We start from the raw sequence: 20,259 nt of genomic DNA, 5'->3' as shown, positions 1-20,259 counted from the left end.
GGGAGGCAAGGGGAGCAGAAACATAACAAAAATAAGGTGCAGCTCAGATAAAACCCCAGATGTGAGACTCCTAGAATAGTACAGCAACTGGAGATTAAACTGCTCTGAGGCTGAAATACTTCCTATGTAGGAACACAAAAAAGGCCTGACCTAAATACACTGCAAGTACAGATGTGTTGACGGTTCCTCCCCAGATGAGGAAGATTCATAACAGTTATATGTTACACGTCGACAATATACTCAAAAATATGCAGTGCAGCGCAAATCCATTTAGGATGGTCCGGCCTCATGTTTTAAAAAACAAATCATGATTAAAATACAGATATACAGGACTTCAGTCCTCTTCATTTATTGGTCTGATAATGTGTCATTCACCTTTTCCTTCTACCCAATCAGAATACAGAATGGGGCAAAGGGTCTTCCGACTTCAGCCACGGGCTCTTTTCGCTGTTAGTGGCAGCATTTCACTTGTTCAAATGAGTGATTTCGCCTAAAAAACAGTCCACTTCACTGCAAAGCTGGTGAGCCAGTCTTTGCTTTCATGTGCTTATATTGGTTTTTGTGGTCGACCATTATTTTGCTTATTCATGACAAGCATATGAACATTACTTTTAGAAGCAGAAGTGCCAACTCACATAGTGCCAGAGTGTATTTATTTATTTTAATTTTTAAGGTTTTATATAGCGCGGACAAGATCTTTGCAGATGTCAGAGCGCTTTACAGAAACAGGAGATAGGGTGGACAAACTCTTGAACACAATATAATATTCGGTAGTGAGTGAATTGCAAGGTAGGATAGCAATCGAATAAGAGTATACACACTAATAAACAATCAGGAAACCAATAACAACAATGCATTGTGGCATAGGTTACTATCAAACCCCAGTCATCGAGCAGAGCTCTGATGGTGTTAGCGAAAACCATGCCAGGATACTGTAGCACACGTCCGACACCCAGAGGTCACCGGCTCCGAAAGGAGCCTCAGCACTGAGCTTTAAAAGTGTGCACCCTTGCTTGCCCCAACCCTCCCCACTTCAAACTTCTCAGAGCCCATCCGGCATTCGAGCTCCACACAAAGCCTACCCCGTATCCGCCTGAAAATAGTCCCCATCAGCCTGGAAGACTGGTCCCCTTCAAACCCAACCACTAATAAAATCCCGGCCTCCGCCACCCACAAGCGTTGGGACCCCTCTCTCATCACAAGTTCATCTGGTGGAAACCCCTACACCGAGTAGGAGGTTTTCAGCTCGTGTGTTGGAGGCTCGGGTGAGGGGCGGGGGGGTTGAGGAAGGTGTTAAAACCCACTCTGCATTTTGCAATCCCCCTGAAACGACTATAGAAGCCTTTGTTTTATTGTATTTTGAAAGGGTGGCTGGCGAGTGGCTTCTTTGGCCACTGCAATTTTAAGCAAGCTCCCTCTTCACTGGTTCACCCTTTCAAGGGCCCTATTAGGCAGTGAGGTGTGTGTCTCGCTCTCTCGTACAAGACCCACCCCTTACTCATATGGAAAAAAGTTTTGTAAGTTGCACACCTGTGGTAGGTGGCATTTTTACTTTTGATTACTTTCAGATTTTGTATGCCTATTGTGTGTATGCCTAATAAACTTTGCAAAAATGTAAAAAAAAAAATAGCTTGCCACTGTCAAACATCTTGGCTTCACTAAAGCTTTTCACTCTGGCACTGCACTCTTGCAACCTAGACACTGCCATCAGTTTTGCAGGCCCTAAATTATTTGGCCAAACCATCATGTGGTTTTAAGGATATGTATGAATTGTGCTGTCCTAGCAACACCCACTCTGCCTGGGAAGCAAAAGAATTGAAGACCACCTGAGGCAGTCAATTAGATCAATGGCGGTCACATTGGCCCCAATAAAGCAGTTTTTTATCTTTGCTTTTCTACAGTTCCTCCTTACTGGAAAATGTATCCGAGGGTGCTGAAAACTCCTTAAATTCGTTTCCCGGTAAGCTTCACAAATGAACTACTTTATATCTCCACTACAAAATGTGGCATTTGTTGAGAGGACAACCCTTGCCCCACCTTCGAAATGCATATGTTTCTTGGTTCTTTTGACACAAAAAAATACCCATCAAGATTAATCACCGACAAACTGTATTGAAATAGACGACAACTAGATCGGATCATGATTGTAATTCATGCAATCAACTTCCTAGACCTGGTTAACAGGTGTCTGCTAAAAAGCGTTCGGTGAATCAGATTAACTTATAAAAACAAATTCCAAAATGGAAATGGCAAAGAAAATAGCAGTTGTAAAACTATGACTGGAGTTGCCAAAAAGTATCCTTGGTGTATTCCCTACTTGTATTAGTCCTTACATTAAGCTTCATTGGTGGGACCATCTTTATCATGGGGTGTGGGACAAACCCAATTATTTGTGGGCTGGGCGGTCATATGGAATAAGGTGCTTTCTGAAGAGTGGCTTCTGAGTCTTTAATTTTTTTTATATCATTTTGACAAGGCGATTAGGTCTTTTTACAACTGCTTCCATATAGAGGCAATCAAGAATTTTGCCCCTCCTTCCCCCACGGCAAAGAGAATTGCGGTCCAGGACGTCATCCTTTCTTGCCTGGACTATGGCAATTCCCTGTAACTGTGTGCACCCAAAGCCACAACCAAAAATGTACAGTTGGTACAGAATTCCGCAGCACATCTACTGTATGATATACCAAGACATCAATCTGTGGGTCAAGCCCTGCACCTTCTTCATTGGTTGCCGATAACATAGAGGATTACATTGGCATCCCTCTGCACTGCACACAAGGCACTGTTTGACAGCGATCTCTCGGTCACTGCTTTCTTTCTATACACCTGGGAGATAGGTAGCTGCATTCCTCTAATGCCTTTTTAGCTAAGATCCCTCTCATTTACAGAACAAAAGTCAGGAGGGCCATCTTTTTCCTTCAATGCATCCAAATTATGGAACACCCTTCCACTTCCTCTTCGAGTTGTTGAAAAAGAACTTCCCTTCCGTAAGGCAATAAAAACATTGCTGTTTCAGAGTGCATTCTTGTAAATTCCTTGTCTTGTGCTGCACTGACAGAGCTAGGAGGTCTACAGGTAACCATGCACTATTTAAGTGTGATTAGAATAGAATAGAACCACCTTTTATTCCTCAAGTCAGAACACCGTTTTGATGGGAGCCTACAATCATTCAATCAGTTTACACACCATGAATTCCTTTAGAGGAACAGAACTATTACCCCGAGGGAGCAAATGTGTCTTTCAAGAAAGGAAATGTCCTGTCTAAAATGACTCCTTTGAAGAGTGCCGAGACCTTTACTATTTATTTGGCCTCACCATTTCTAAACAAAATCATAACAAAACAGGACACTGGGTCGACTATCCATGTCCCCTTACTCCTTCTTCTAGGGAGAAAATCTAGTTTGTCAGGCTGCCAGCCACTGTTTTCCACACTTAAGTTGCACAGGAAGTTACAATATTACCAGGTAGTATATTTAACCAGGAAGTGGTCATCTCTGCCAGTAAGGGAATGTATTGCTTTCTTTTAAGGGAGTTATCATCTGAAAATGTAACACGAAGAAGCTTTCAAATAGCTCTTTAGAAATTACATTTATTAGTATGGTGCTCACATCTATGATGTACAGAGGCAAATAAACAGGTACCTTTTCGGAAAAAATGTCTAACACCAAGGTGTAACAAATGCATTTCTATCCGTTCCAAACATACAGCTTTCCAGAAATATTTTTGTTTCTGTATAATAAGATTTTGTAGTAATGGGATGCATTTTTGTAAACACTATGCAAAGACTGGTTAGAATGTATGGGATACAAGAAAAAATCCAAACAGAAACATATTTCAGTAGAAAATGTCACACTAAATGAATAGCTTGCTAACTGCTTAATAAAGAGGGCCTGTGTACTAGGGTGGCACAAAATCTCCCAGTGCATTATGAAGTCTGGGAAATCTGTGCCAAACCAGAATGTATTAAAACCGGCCTGGCATACTTCTCTGCAGTGCCGAGTGCCAACACACATGAATATCATAATGATACAGTTGTTCGACCGGCTGAGCAGCAATGGCTGAGAACTTCGTTCTGCTCATGTTTTCAAAATAACTTGTGGAGTGTTTGCCAGAAGTTTCCTACAGTTAATGTTTGTAACCCTAGGGTCTGTCACCTTGTTTATTCGAATATGCAGTCTTTATGATGCCCGAAAAGAGATCTATACTGTTTCCTCTACATCTTTTTCATAGTTAACTTTACAGGCTTTTTACACAGTACTGGTCCTCAGTAACAGGCAAACATGATTGACTTCCCCTGCTGACAGCATTTAAATGGCACAAGGAATAAACCTCCTTGCACAAGTCACATCAGAAAATTAACGAGCAGTGCTTTCCTTTCATACATGGTATTCTATTAACAAAAAAGATTTAACAATTCCATGTCTTCTTCTTTGGAAAACAGTTTTCTTTCTCCCTGGACTAAGCCCTTTCCTCTTTCCACTGCCCCTGTCACTTCCTTGGGATGTCTCCCTGGACTAATGCCCTTTCCTCTTTCCACTGCCCCTTTCACTACCTTGAGATGGCCGTAGACCGCACCCCAGAACTGCAAACTTTGAGCTACGATGAGGCAAGACACCTTTGTTGTCACATTCATACTTCCCTGCACACTTTTCTGCAATAAAGTGGGATGAAGCGAACAATCTATGGAGTTGTGTTAATGTAACCACTATCATACTAAGCACTAACTATGCAAGGCAGCGTATTCGGCACATCAACTTCATTATATTGGAGAACTATGGATATTGCATGCAAATTTGTAAGAAAAAATAAATGAACGTTGAACCACAGTATGGCTATATATTTCAAACAAATATTGCTGGTGTTGCTGTAATAGCTTTAAATGGACCAGGTGGAATTTTTTTTCTCCGAAAGGCTGTATTTATATGCCTTGGCCAACGATTACGACATACTTAGCCACAGAGAATGAGTCCAGCGCAGTAACAGTGATATATCAGGCCTGAATATCCGTGGGCACAGGCATAGAACTTTAATATGTGCAGGCGGGTCTACTGCTCTGCTTTCTTAAAGGGCGTGGGTGAGAGTCTCACACTGGTGCAAATAAACATAGTAACATCAAAGGATTATGCCAAGTTACTGATATGTTAATGATTGCCAAGCTGCTTCAAAGAAATGCCACCCACCACCTACTGTGACAGCAGCTAATACATGTAATGACAATGGAATTTTGGCTACCAGGAACCACAACTATAATGTCCCTAGGCACAAGTGCTTCCTTGTTATGTGCTTTCAATACCTCAACTCGTTGTTAAGAAGGATTTCATGATTTTTTGATAAATGACACCATTGATTTTTAAGTCACAACGAATCCATGTTTAACATCGTCAGTTCACAGATGAAAATAATTGTGAAAATGATCACAACTCCGTCGTGGTAATGGCTCCTATCAAAAGTTAGTCCATAGATAAATTAATACAATTTTGAAAATTATGACCTAGAGGTAATGGACAAACCCATTGAAAACACAGTGCTGCAAAACGTGCTCAACTGGCTATGTTAGTTAAATAAATAAACTTTCTTTCTGGCCCCAGCAAGGTTAGGCTATTACAGAACAAATATAATATAAATAAGGCATTAGCATACTAAAGCATGCACCCAAAAGCAAATATCTTTATTGTATCCTATAATTATGTTTATAGGAGGATGTTTAAATGAACATGTAAATTAAATACTCCCAACTTGTTAAATTGGAATCAGTCAGCTACTTACAGTGACAGAAGGGTGATGTTTGCAGATAGAGATCCCAGATCTGGAATGACTTCAAATTCATTGTTGTTCAATTTCCTATTATTGACAATACATAAAAATGTCACCACCTGTCCACAAGCACACTGCCAAAAACATAATGATCCACATCATAAAAAAATAATAATGCCAGACTCACAAAACACAGATGCTAAACTTGAAGACAGTGCCCCATAGTGCTCATAAATTAGCCCAGAGGGCTTACGGAAGGTCATTCATGGGGGAAGGGGGTGGCTGTCTCGCACAGACCAAGTTAAGGTAATCAGTAGGGGAGTCTGGTTTTTTTTCTGGCTCACTGTTATACAAGGTTTATCACTGCTATAAAGTGGGTCTTTATTATCTTACTTCGAAAAATGATTCCATATTTGACGGCAGATAACAATCAGAACTGTGTGACGGATGACACTTTTGCAGAGATTAGAGGGTTGGTCCCGGCACCAGAGCTTAAATGGGTCTTCAATTTCTGTGCATGTGACCCGTATTTCTGTCATATATCACTCATGTTCAGGCATACTGTAAGGAGGTCACAATTCTTACCTTGCTCATCTATTGCCGATACCAGCAAGACAGATAGTTATATTAGTCATAGTTCACCTCTTTTGTAGATTTACAGTCAGAAGTGAAGTTTACCATCCTAGTCCAATTTCTTTGACTGTTGGCTACCACAAAAGAACCAATACTGTTATCAGCTCTCAGCAAGTAGTGGACTACATATATGCCTGTATAGAAGTGAATTTTAGTAATTAGTCCATTTCCAGGTGCTCTCCTTTTTATCAGATCAAGGAACGGATGTGTAGGGAATCAGATGTCTTGCTGGAGGCTCACCAGCTGAGATAGCTGGAGATTGGGTTTTAGGACATAAGGATCAGAGACCGAAAATGATCACTTAAGTGCAACTTTCAGTCACAATAACATTAAGTGCAACCCTTATTGTACATTAAACTGGTTGTACAGCGACAGCTTTTTCCTCTAAAATGCTGATGGCCAGATCAAATGCGTTAATAGATGAACACATGATCTTTGGGTTCACAAATGTAGAGTGTTAAAGGATCCATCACATTATGCTGCTGTCGGCTCTCTCATTAGGGTGGTCCCACCACTCCTCTTTCTGAAAGTTAAAAAGAGAAGAAATACTTACACTTCTCGTAGATTATGGAGGTGGCTTAGTGAACTGGCTTTGATTGAAGACAATCTATTGTGGCTCAGGTCCCTAGGAAACGAGAACAAATAAGAATATTTCCATAAGTTGCTTCCGTTTATTTAATTATAGTATTAGATAATACAGGCAACGCTCATTACTTTACCATCTGTCTCCCACCAAGCAAAATTACCAGACCATGTCATCAGTCCCTCCAAAAACTAACAACAGACATATTACAATAGCCCATGCCTTCAGAATATTAAGACATTTTTATGTGTTGGAAATGATTAAACATATACTGCCCAAAAGCATGTGCTCTGATCCGTTTCATTATTACAACAGTGTTTCTTTTAGTGCGTGCATGCAACACCAACATGATCATGTAATTTCATTTACAGTATCCCACTCTTCAAACATTAATAGTGTTGCAAAACTAAAATAACGCTTAGATGATGATTATGGGATGAGTTCAGGCAGAGGAATCTTGACAAAGCGCCCCCTCCCACATCAAGGGGGCGCAGCGTTTAGGGGACCCTGGTTCACTGTGGCCCTGCCTCGATCAGATGATGTGCCGGCCTGTGAAGACTTCCTGACACCTCCCCCCATGAGATGGGGGGCGATGGGAAGTGCAAAGTCATGCTAAATACGCGTCACTTTCACTTCCACCCACCACGATGGCCACAGAAATATAGGTGACCCTGCTTCTGGCCTCAGCTTTTTCAAGAGCAGAGAATCATGGTGTCGACGGGTGTATCACAAATCCTAAATCCACCCCATGACAACAGATGGTCCTCCAAAGCTGGTCGATGAGCCTAATATCACCTGACCTGCAGATGACCTAGATGGCTCTTGTTGAGCGTGGGTGCACACCCCAATCAGCCATTATTTATCCCACAGCTAATGAGTCATAGGATGTTTAATACCCAGTTTAAGTATGTGTATGAGCCACACTATAGCATTCTTTGGATGATACACAATGGCCGATACTCTTCATTCCCTCATTAATTCTGGTGATATGGAGCAGGGCTCAATTAACTACTTTGAGATGCCTAAATGTGAGTTCTGCCTTGGCCAACAGCTCGAACAGGTGTGATCTGTGGATAATAATAATTATAAATAAAATAAATGCATGCATAAAATCAACCTGAATTACCACTGGTGTTTCGGAGTGCAGTTGTTGCCCCGTGAACTGGAAGGGTAGTGAAACTCCAGCTCACACAAAGAAAGACAAGGAGCCAAAGATTGCCTTGTACAGAGAACAACATAGCAAAAGAAAATGGTCTTATCTGCCAAGTTGGGATTTATCCACAGAGAAAAAGGGCAATGCAACGAACCGTTTGCTAAACTATTGCCACATGAACTCACATTCAGAGGAGGAATGCAGCTTATCCAATTGGACTGCGTTCCTAAATATCTTATTGTTTTTGCACTACTCCTTCAAGAGCAGCATGCAATGTGATGTCACCATATTGATGTTACCAGCACAAACTCACCTTTTTAAATGGTCCATCTAACTTCTCACTTATAAACATAATATTTCAAGAAACACTTCACTGAAACTGACGTAGACCATGGTTTTCTCTCTACGTTCAACACGTAGGGCAACAGCACAGTAAAGATGGCTGCACTAGTCAAATGTCTCTCAGCAAAAATGTAAATTATTGGGGCCAATATACAAACGCATTTAGGAGTATACAATGTAGTGCTACAGGAATACTCTTCCATGTGATCTTACTCACCTTTACGAAACAGCCCAAAACATCAAATTCTGTATTAAGGAAAGTGCTAAGAGGGCACACACATATCTATTTGTACGAATTGTATATTAATATGCCCACTATATTTCCTTTCAAGATGTTTAGAGCCAATTCAGAAAGACATGCAAGAGTACCCAAAAAGAATTACAGAAGTACTAAATTTGGTGTATAAAATGCCACTGTGAACAGGCCACATTGTTATTATCTTCCAGAGGTTCTCTCTTGGAGAAAGTAAGTAAGATCCCTCATTTCAAATATATAATTTTGCAAAACCTAGTTGTTCCAAAAGTTGAATCAGGGGGATATGAATTAAGGGGATAAGAGCAGTACCACCTACAAAATATGTATGTTAGTCCCTATTTTTTTTATGGATGCTAAGGAATATGAGTTTGAGTGAAATTCAGAAAGTTGAGATTATCTGTGTTCATTGATTTGAGCATGCTACATATAATCCTCGTTAGGTCGAGCCTATAGCTGCAGAGCGGATGCGCTGCTCGCTCTGCGAGGCATGCAGTAATAGAGTATGGAGTGGAAGCTCCGCCCACTCATCCGCCCATCTTTTTCATTGGCTTGTGTCTTTGTCCTTTCTAAATGCTGCCTTTCGATTGGTTTATAGGCTGTTAGTCCCTCCTTATGACGGCCATGACGTCATTTGTATCCGTCCATGGCTACTGGCCCCTGTACTTTGAGTGTTGCATGGTATGTGTTATTTAGATTGTGAGCACTATTTTCTTTCCATGCCTTCTCGCACCCACGCATTCCTGCTGTCCATGCCTTCTCGCCCTCCTGACCCACGCCAGCCCTCCCATTTGCAATGCAATAGGTCTCGCGTAAATGAGAGTTCTATTGCATTGCAAATGCTTGTTCACTCATTTAGTGTAAGCTATAGCCAGGGCGGTTGGAATGTACACATTATAAGGACACAAAATTATTTACATTTTCTAAAAATACAGAAACCTGCTAAGTCACAAATTAAAAAACAGGCAAGATAATGCATGTGATCTTCCCTGATAAGGCTAGCAAAAAGTCAAGAGAGGATTGCATCATATATACATGCAGGATTCTTTAAACTCCATCCAAACTAATAAAAAATACTCAGCTGCTCATGTATTGCGTCCTGGCAGCCAAAGGAATGCTCTACATCTGTATCCACGAAATGGCTCCCAAAATCTTTCATATATCAGTGGGAGAAGCCAAGAAAATCTAGCTGAACGAACTTTGAGGCCATCCCAAATTAACTGAGATTTCTTCTCTAACCCAATTACTCAATGCAATACCTATTAATTGATGTACTCAAGAATGAATTTGGAGATTACTTTATTAATAGAGGCCATTTCTAAGAAGAATGGTATCGTAACAATAATTAAACCATTTCTACGAATGATTCATAGGTATTAAACCAGTACAGCTTTCATTCAACACCCTTTGGAATTATGCCTAAATGATAATGATTCACCAGATAATTAATCCTCAGGCCTTTGTAACCCAACATTCAGGAATTCCGTAACCCTCTGATACTTCATATAACTTAAATATCTTGGCTGCCCTTATTAACTTTATCTTGTGATGTTACCTTTGCAGGATTAAAAACCTAGGATATAAAGAGAAGAACAATGTGCCTCTGAAAACAAAAAGTAGGCGAAGAGGCATTAATAAATGTAAAGGAAAATGTATGGTGAACAGAAAGTGCCCTTCCTCCTACATATAACTGCATTTTAACAATGTTGTTCTTGACTTGATTTTGCCATTGTTTTAGATCTGGAAAACCTTAGTATTCTTGTCAGTTATTATATGATCTAAGACAGCATAGCAAAAAAAAAAAAAAAAAAGAATTGCTATTAAACTAAAAGGGGGATGTATAAGCAAAAACGCCATGTAACCCAGAGCCTCGGAGGGCTCCCTCACCTGCTCATCCTATTGGATATCATGATAACTGTCTGATGAGGATGCTGAAATACGCATCCTTCCCACTATCAGATTAATGCAGAACTGAGCAATGGAAGAGAAGGGGCTGCATGTTAACAGATAAGGTGGACAATTTTAGCGGACTCTTTGTTGACTCTTAAGTCACAGTGTCTCCGCAAAGACAGCCAATGCTCTCTGTGCTTTTACCATATCCGGACATTCATTAGTTCAGGCTTACTCTACACTAAGCTGCAGTAATACATTAAAAGGATGGCTATATACCATGCTAAACAGTAAATATATAAACACCCACAGTTCAGTTAGTAACCGGTTTCCATTTAAGTGGATGAACGATGATTTTTCAAACATTACAAATTCCAACTACATGTAACATGGTATACTGTATCTGTCCAAAACTGCTTACTGATGTAAAATTAAATGTAAGCTTACTATGACTGGTTGAGTAGGATGGGCAGATAGTTGTATGGAATTAGCTACCACTGTAGCAAAAATATTTAAAAAAAATGTTTTTAAATACACTTAAAAGAATAGATATTTTATCAGCTTGTGAAATGATGTTGTCAAAGCTGAGTTTTTGTTCAATGCTTTGATTATGTTGTACATTTTTCAGCGGCAAAAATATGAATAATTTATTATGAAAGTAAGTCAGAACATTCCAAGGAAAACAGATCTGCCTCCCTACAATACCAAACCACTTGCTTGGTTTCTACAGTCTACTTCTTGCAATGTACAGTGGACCAGGATACCCGTAAACGCCATCTGAACACACACTTGTACCAGGTTCTCCTTTAAGTATTTTAACTATCATCTGGGCAGAAAGCCACCAGGTATATTTAACCGTTTATGTTTTATTGAAACACACTGTGCACATAAGAACCTTTGGTGCAGCAGTGAAGGAAAGACATGCTTCAAAAAATATATAAATGAAATTGCTAGTAAAAAACTAATAAAAAAGACAGGGAAAGGATAATATTGCCATAACAGTGAATAGTCCTTAAAAATAAAGAGATCATAGAGGAAAGTATAAGGAAATGAGTTATTAGCAGTCTTATAAGTTCACTTCGGTTTCGTTTGGTTTGCAATTTCTCCACCTTCTGCTTCCATAATGCGCATTAAATTACTTCAACCACCCTTCAGTTTTAAATGTCTCAGGGAAATAAAGGGAACAAAAAACACTTAGGGCCAGATGTAGGTGGCCATTTACCGACCGGTAACGGCCGATTTCGGCCGTTACCGACCGGTAAATGGTCATTTGTGATGTAGGGGCCCTATTTTACCGATTTTGTAAATTTACCGAATCGGTAAAATACCGAATCGGTATTTTTACCGATTCGGTAACTTGCAGATGTAGGTGGGACTCTTCTGAGTCCCACAGGCCTTACAGAATCTGTATTTTACCACCCAATCCAATTGGGTGGTAAAATACCGAATCCAGGTGTGCATGCACATCTGTGCATGCACACCTGTGCCATGTGACAGACAGACATGCCCTAATGTATGTCACACGTGCCTGATTTCGGGGTGTTAGAGGGTGTCAAAGTGACACCCCCTGCACCCTTGCAACATTCGGTAATTACCGAATCGGTAAACACCGATTCGGTATTCCACATTGATTCCTATGGGCTTCAAGGCCCACAGGAATCAATGTGGAATACCGATTCGGTATTTACAGAATCGGTAAATACCGAATCTTACAGATTCGGTATTTACCGAATCAGAATTACCTACATTTCCCCCCTCTCTAATTTACCACTTCTTAAATACCGAATCGGTAATTAATTAATTAATAAATTAGATTTACCTACATCGTGCCCTTAGTGACTTATATGAGAGGAAAGGAAAGGTGAAAGCACACACTAACATGCTTGCTTTCCTTCCTGAACACACTTTTCTAGGATATGGCATAGGTACACACAGACGTTTCTGGGACCCTGAGTCCGCATAATACTCAATTTGAACAGATCTCATCATTTCTGAAAGCCACCATTTTGACAGCAATAAGCTAACATACTATCTATGCTTTCCATGATCCCCAAGGGAGCCGAAGTACATCGATATTATGTGTATTTTTCTATGATAAAATTGTTTAAGATAATAATGTAAAGGATTGTATTTTCCAAAATTCTTCTTGTGTTTTGGTCATCTTACATAAAGAAAATGTTGACTATTATAATAGGTTTCCGTTGTTGTACTGTGCACAAATGTGTAGCTGGCTGGTGAACCTTTTACAAGGCTTACAAAAGAAATACAAGGAATGTGTTAAGTATGGGATTCCAGAACACATATGCACCTTCCTCTCATGGTCCATTACATCCGAAGAATCTGCCTAAGAATCTTGTAAAGCTCGTGGAGTTCACCACCTCCATACATCTGTTGTGGTGAAAACATTTACTGCAATCCCTACATAGAATTCTTTCTTTGAACAAAGTGTAAATAGAGCTGAATCGCAACAATATGCAAATGTATACAGTTAAGAGACTCTCTTTAAAAGGGAGCGGGGTTACTATTATTTCTGCAGTAAGATTAGAGAATTAAGAAAACCAGGATGTGCCATAGTGATGTGATTAATAATGCATAAAAGCATTTTGTGAAATATTCTTTTACACCTCGTTCTGCCTCAACATTAATATATGTAACAGATTATGCTTACAACAAAAAAGTCTAACCAGCCCAATATTGCCCATGTTGACTCCCAAGAGCTGGCATCTAAACACCCCTTTCCTTAAGAGGGAGGCAGTTCATGGACGAGGGTAAATACAGTTGCAGAAAAGGCTTCCTTTGGTGCTCCGATGATATGAGACTGCTGACGGCGTCATGACCAAAACCCAATACATACTAACGAATGAACATATCCATTGACTGGCATCTTTAACCCTATCCGTGCTGATGACGGAACCGCTCCGCCATCAGCTGCGGTGGCGCTGTGCTGATGACGGAGCGGTTCCGTCATGGCCTTGCCGCCGCGCCTGCGCGGTGCTGATTTCGCGCCTATGCGGAGCGTTCTATTGAGCGGGCGGGGCCATGACGGAACCGCTCCGTCATGAGCACAGCTCAACCGCGGCTGGTGACATAGCGGTTCCGTCACCAGCATGGCCCCGCCGCGCGGCTGCCCCACCCCCTTAGCACTGCAGCGGAATAGCCGCTGCAGTGAAGGGGATAAGTGGGGGCTCGTTAACACTCGTCTATTACACTTTTCAAAGTGAACAGTCTCCTTGAGTTGTTGTGGATGTGCAGTTGTATGTTTCAGTGAGCCTTGTCTTTGTCTTGAAGAAGAGAGTGAGTAGCAGTAGGGCTTTAGGGATTACATGAAAAGAGAAGAGCTCCAATAATTTCCCTAATTTCTAAATGAGAAGTACCGGCTCAGAAGGGCAAAGATAAATTGTTTTAAGTATTGAAGCTCAGATGGTGGGGTTGCAACTGCATAATAAATGGTGGACTGATGAATGGTAAGGACTGCCAAGAGCAGAGAAGTCATAAAGGACTTCTACCTCTGAGACATGCATGTTCCTCTGATTAGATTACTTTCCTCCTCCTTGCATTCATGGCAGTTGTGCAGTGTTTCATTAGGAGTCACTGCAGTCTACAGAACCAGTAGAGAGTGTCCTATTTTTGCAGGTATGTGCAGACCTCCATTAGGAGATAGGACAATAGGTCTTGTATAATGGCCAATATATTGACCACGTCCTTACACAAGTTTGGGCTGGTCACTGCCTAATGGCTAAGTCTAACATCTAGTGGGGTGAATGAGAGAATGGTGTTTACAGAGGAGGATCGTACGTGTTGTTTTTGAGTGACTGAGTTCAACTTATACTGTAAAGAGGCGTACTGAAGAAAGCATACCCAGGCTATGATCTGAATTTATGACAGCTCTTGTCTAAAAGCTACTTATAATGGAAACCCCTTTCTTTGCTCACATTCTTGTTTGGACTTTTGAATTCTTAATTTACAATGTAGTCAGCACCTATGTGGATTGTGGCAGCAACTTGGGCACACCAGGCAGTACCTACCAAGCCTATGTTGCACCATTTCTCACGCTAAACATACTTACTACTAGCATTCAATTACCTCAAAAAGACTAAGGGCCTTATTATCACTTTGGCAGTCTCGGAGAGTGGCTGCCACCCGCTCCGAGACCCCCAAAGCCATTGAAGACTGCCTGCCAGAGAACGGCTTAGTTTTACTCTGGCAGGCGTTTTTGTGGAGGTCCCACTGCAGTGCCTTTGAAAAAGTCACCGCAATGGGAGCGTCAAAAGCAGTTCCTGCAGGGCATGCACTATCACGACCATGCCCTGCAGGAGCTGGGGTGCATGCACACAGGTGGGCACAACATGTGCTCCCCTGCAGGCATCCCATGGCGCAGAGGCAACAGGGGCCCTCTTTTCTCACCTCAACATTTTTCATGATGGTTGTACCGCCATGAAATGTGTGCAGTTAGGAAACTCCTAATATGCTTGGCGGTGCCGCAGCGGCACCACCAGCATATTATGGGCCTCAGAACACTACCACCAGGGGTCATGGATCCGTGGCTGTAGCAGCGGTCCAACCACCACAGTCCCAATACGGCAGGCAGACCACCACTCTGGTGGTCTGCGGACCGCCACCATGGTTTCGGAGGTCCATTGGCCCACCAAACTCGTAATAAGGGCATTAGACAAAAGACTGTCTGTCTTGAAAATGGCTGCATAGTGCACTATTAAAGAAAGTATTTTGCCTAAACTAAATAATTACTGTGTCACTGTAATGTGAAGTAAAGAATGTTCAAAAATTGTTCAAGCACACCCACCCTAAAAAATAACTTTACGAAAATGTACAGTAGCAAGTTGGTAGATCCATAATCAAAAAAGAAAATAATGGGGACAAGGTCAGGAAGAGTACAATAACGTGCACAACATCTTAAACACTGGTCTTTTAATATGTGATTGCTCGCCAAGCTTTAGACATGAATCCAGAGGCCTTGACAATCTTTGAGGCCTTGACAATCTTTGAAGAAAGAGGTTCAATTATTTCCTTTACAGCTTTAAAATAAACGGGACTGCTTTTATTTGAAACACGTTGGCCTGAACGCCCACCAGACAGCAAGAGACATGAGTGGATGTGTACCGCTGGAGTTGTAACATGTACAAAAATCTGGCAGAGCTTTAAACTATAAAAATCCTTCAATTACAACCACTGCTGTGCTTGATCGCCACAGTGGAGCCAGACACTTTCACTCACAGCTCAAGTATTGCATCCATCTGGAGTCCATCAAGGCAACTGTGAGCAGAACAGCCTACATTAGGCTTCAAACAAATTATTTGCTTTTAAACACTGGAGCTATCTATGACTTTTCCATGTGCATCTCCTTTTATATACAGACTAGCGCCACAATAGTCTGCCTCCAAGCAGCTTTTTTTTTAATAAATAAGGCATTTTAGCATCTGTGTTTGGCACAGGAAAGACTCTGGCTAAACAATTTCTATGCTTAGAGACTTTACAGATGTTTTGTTGGGGCCAGAAAGTATTGAGTCTCCGTCCAAAAGCTAGACAATACTAAAACACCAGTCCCAGAGTTTAACTAAAACCAATACCGACCAGACAGGGCAGAGAACATAACTAAAAGCCTGGTATGTCCAATTATGAATGCTCCAGCTGTTTAAAAGGTCAAGAAATGTCGCTGTTTTTTCAGATTACTTCTTTCCGATTAAGATTCCAAAACAATCTTCTCCAGGTCAATTACTCTGGCAGTAAGTTGTAAGAGTATCTCCACCTGCAGTAATTGGGTTTCCACCCCATGAACCTTGAACCAATGCAGGGATTTACTAGGCATGATCTACTAAGCACTAGATGTGATCACAGATTATCAAAGATCAGAGCAGATTATTTCAATTGTATATATTTAAATCTACATTGCACTTATATGGCCCTGTCACAAACATTATATTCTAACTTTCTATTTGAGTTTTACCCATTTGTCGTATTTCATTGGAACGTTTGTGTATGGTGGAGTATTTGTCTGCGCCTATTTTAATCCATACTGAACTCAAAATTTTACACCTTGTATGTCAATAAAAGTTTCTTTTCATAGTACTTAATTTGTACTAATTGTATTATTATACAGGTATAAAGAATTGTTCTCTGTGTGGTAACACAATAATGGAAATAAATAACCACTCTGCAAGAAACAGATCACAAGCTGTTCAAACACAGAGGTACCATTTTTTTCAGATAAAAAATCCTCCTTTAGCAATAGAACTGGATTAAGAGAAGCATATGGGAAGACGGGCATATCTATATACCGGACTGTATTGTATAAAAGCACCTAAAGCCAAATCGCCAAAGACTTTTTCCTAACCTTGTGTCTTATTCCTGGAAAATCAGGAGCAACTTACACTTGAGTCTGAAGTAAGAAACAGCTCCTTAACTAAAAAAACTGACTTCTAGATAATTTTTTTCTATACAAGTCGTTAGGCAAATGTGTTACTAATTAGGGTGCTCTTATGATAGCGAGGAGGCATAAATGAAACCAGAAATTATAGCTGATTTCTAACAAACAATAAGCCTTTCCGGGGAAAAAAGATGTGTGGCTACTGCTTGGATATGTGAAGACTAGTTTTTGGAATGTGTCACATTCTTCTCAGGAGCTTATTAGCAAACTATGCTTTCAAGAACATAAGTTATTGTTCTTCGTTTTTGCTTTCATGGAATGCATAGGCTAAATGGCTAAATTTGTTAACTCTTCAACAAATGAACACCGACTAATACTGAAAATGGATGTTCAGCTTCAGTGAGCAAATCCACATCTTGAGACTGAAAAAGAATTTTAACCTGGTGGCATCAAAAAAGGGTAACATAGTGAGGCTTTATGTTAAAGATGCTCCAGAACTCTAGTACTGAAATGTTTCAATATTATGCCAGAACATCAGTACTGTTTTTCGTCTATGAAACACTGACAAAACATGAACAGTGGCGGTTTCCCAGTAACACTTCAGTTTGATTTTTTTAGGAGGCATTTACCATCCAGAGGACAACCATCTTCATTGACCAGCAATACATGGTTGAATTGCCAGATACATATGTGATGTGTATTTTAGGTTGCCATATTATAAAATAGATGACCCTGCAAATATGCTCTTGAAACACGTGCTGTAATCACTGGCACTATAATATATCCTAGATTGCATAGACTGAGTTCATGCCTCTAATGACACAGACTGTGATCGACCAAGTCTGAAAATGTTCCCCAAAATATAAATGCCTATCTGATGGGCTTTTTGGATATACATGAGCAAACATTCTTAATGTGACAGACAGTGCGCTCATTGTGAAAAAAAAATGCTATCTCCTGACAACAATGCAAAGGGTTCATCCTAAATAAGAAAAACACAAAAAGTTAGTCTCAGTATCAGGAAGAGGTCATTTCTAGTTGGGATGCTCATGGCACCTCTCTGTTTCGGGTCCAGTTTAGTAAATACACTCAACCTCTTGCCACAATAAATCCCAGGTATGGGTTTATATCCAATCATTATATCATTCAACGGGAAGACTAACAAGCAAATTCAGCCATCCCCACACGGGTCACCTAGTTACAGGCCACAGACACGAGGATGAATTACAACTGGTTAAAAGTTAATTTCCCCAAAAAGGGGTCACTAACTGGTGACCAATCCCCATCATTGGAGAAATTGTGGTGTTCATCCATTTTCCTTGGTCCAGTTCTTCTTCTGCATTTAAGGATGGAAACTGTGTTACTCAGGAGGACAGCAATCTTTCCAAGGATCAACGGTTGGCACACTCTTAAGAGGTGTTTGCAACCTTATACTGCTGGGCCACATTATTCCTTTCTTGGTTTCGAACATATGTCAGACTAAGTTGTAGATAAGACCAGCGAAACAAAAAATACATAGGACTAGCACTGATAAATCTGTGGCCTCTTGCAAGTACATGCTTTGCACTTACTTCAGCGCATAGGAAGAAATATCGTACTAGCCTTGTCGTGAATGCATGTGACATGCTTGCAGGATAGATGCAACACCTTTTCAAGTGAACATGAGAATATCAAAGAAGAGTGAAGAAAATACATCAAGGTTCATTTTTGGGGTCAGGTAATCACGAAATGCCTAATGTTCATATATTCAAACTCATGACCAAGAAGACAGCTGTTTCTTAGTATTGGGCCCCAAACTTTTTCATGATCTCCCAGGTCGTAAAAATAAAAATCTTCAAATTATTTGTAAATGCCTCAGGACCATCCATTTTCGTGTTTTTCAATATTTTAATTACTTTCACACCGTTCTACCTCGGCCATTCCAAATGAACATGGAAGCCACTCTGCTGCCATCTAAATGACGTACCTAAAAAACACAGTCTTCCACCTATCCATTCAGCAAAAATCCTTTCTGGGATGGAGAGGTGTCACAATTTGACTCTGTATGGATTGTTACTCCCACAAAACTTAATTTACAATGGAAAGACTACATGACTCTAGGTGCACTATTAACAATAGTATAAAATTGACACAAAGTTAAATATTATATATAGAAGGATATGATGTTCGTAGGAAGAGCATATTTTAATACTGGCAAGGTCCAGGGCAATTATTTCAAAACTTCTTTTACTGCAACTCAAAAAAGTAAAGATTTGGTTATACTGTGTTTCCATTAGTCATGCTTTCCACTAACTTTACTAAACCATGATCAGCAATATTTGTGAGTTATGTGTTCTTCAGCCTGTTCTCATTACCATCAAGGCTGATCATGTTTGACCGATATTTTGTGGTCAACCTAAAAAAAAATGCTGTAAAGTTTTGTTAAGTGAATGTGCATAAAAAGTAACCATTCGGTGTGTGGTTCCTGCATTGTCCACCTAATTACTCAATTTAGTGGTCTTTGATTAGACTACTCCTTAATATTATGACTGAACAGAACTTTAAAAAAAATCCAGGGCACATTTCCAATGGAGGATGAACAAGGTTTCTCCTACACTACAGCCATTTCTGGAAACTCATGCTCAGGGAGGCTAAGAAAAATAGTTTCCTTGTGGGGAAAAAGGCATGGAATATTAATACGTCCAGCCGATATTTTGGAAAAAAAAGTTATGTCTGGGAGGGAAACTGAAAGGCACAGACTAAACACAAATCTAAGACAAAAAACTATTTACTTTCAGAGTACAACTACTCAAAGTTGTGAATGCTGTCCTTGGAACGTATAGAACCTTTATTTGTATAATGGAAAACTAGCAACAAATTCTCAATAAACCCCGAGGGTTCCTTTGCAGCTGCACATTCAGCAGAAAACGGTTTTTTTTCTTTAAAGAAAATAAGCTCTAGCCCTTTTGGGATTTGGTTCCAATGTGACTCATAATTCAGACAACTTTGCTCAAACTTTTGTCTGGAAAATATAGAAAAACAGCTGTTAAAACCCAAAGCAACTCTTTTCCTGGCATTTCTAGCAGTTAAAAGATTTATCAGATGGTGAACGGTAAAAGATGTAATAAGAACTTTTCGATCCACTGTGGAATATGATATATACGTGTCACACTTTGAAGAGTACATCCACAACAACAATAGTAATTGTATATTCATTTAAAATTGTCCCCATCACTGTAAAGAGCCAAGACGTCCTACAACCATTAAAACAAGCATTGGAAATGCAATAG

General features: G+C 40.3%; 1 protein-coding gene and 1 non-coding gene across 2 annotated transcripts in view; both read right to left on the bottom strand.

The window, feature by feature from the left end:
* Positions 1–20,259, bottom strand: part of LRIG3 (leucine rich repeats and immunoglobulin like domains 3) — a 73,045-nt gene that overhangs the window by 40,659 nt on the left and 12,127 nt on the right. Inside the window, exons 2-3 of the mRNA XM_086919109.1 lie at positions 6,941–7,012; positions 5,767–5,841 (exon numbers count right to left, since the gene is read on the bottom strand). Coding sequence (XP_086775235.1) covers positions 5,767–5,841; positions 6,941–7,012 — 147 coding nt within the window. The remainder of the gene's footprint in view (positions 1–5,766; positions 5,842–6,940; positions 7,013–20,259) is intronic.
* On the bottom strand, positions 855–1,008 carry LOC147751221 (small nucleolar RNA SNORA62/SNORA6 family). Its single transcript, XR_015300476.1, has one exon. It is a non-coding gene; the product is annotated as a small nucleolar RNA SNORA62/SNORA6 family (small nucleolar RNA).

The sequence above is a fragment of the Lissotriton vulgaris genome, chromosome 1_1 (assembly GCF_964263255.1).
Source record: "Lissotriton vulgaris chromosome 1_1, aLisVul1.2, whole genome shotgun sequence".
Taxonomy (NCBI): Eukaryota; Metazoa; Chordata; class Amphibia; order Caudata; family Salamandridae; genus Lissotriton; species Lissotriton vulgaris.
This window is presented reverse-complemented; position numbering and strand designations above follow the sequence as displayed.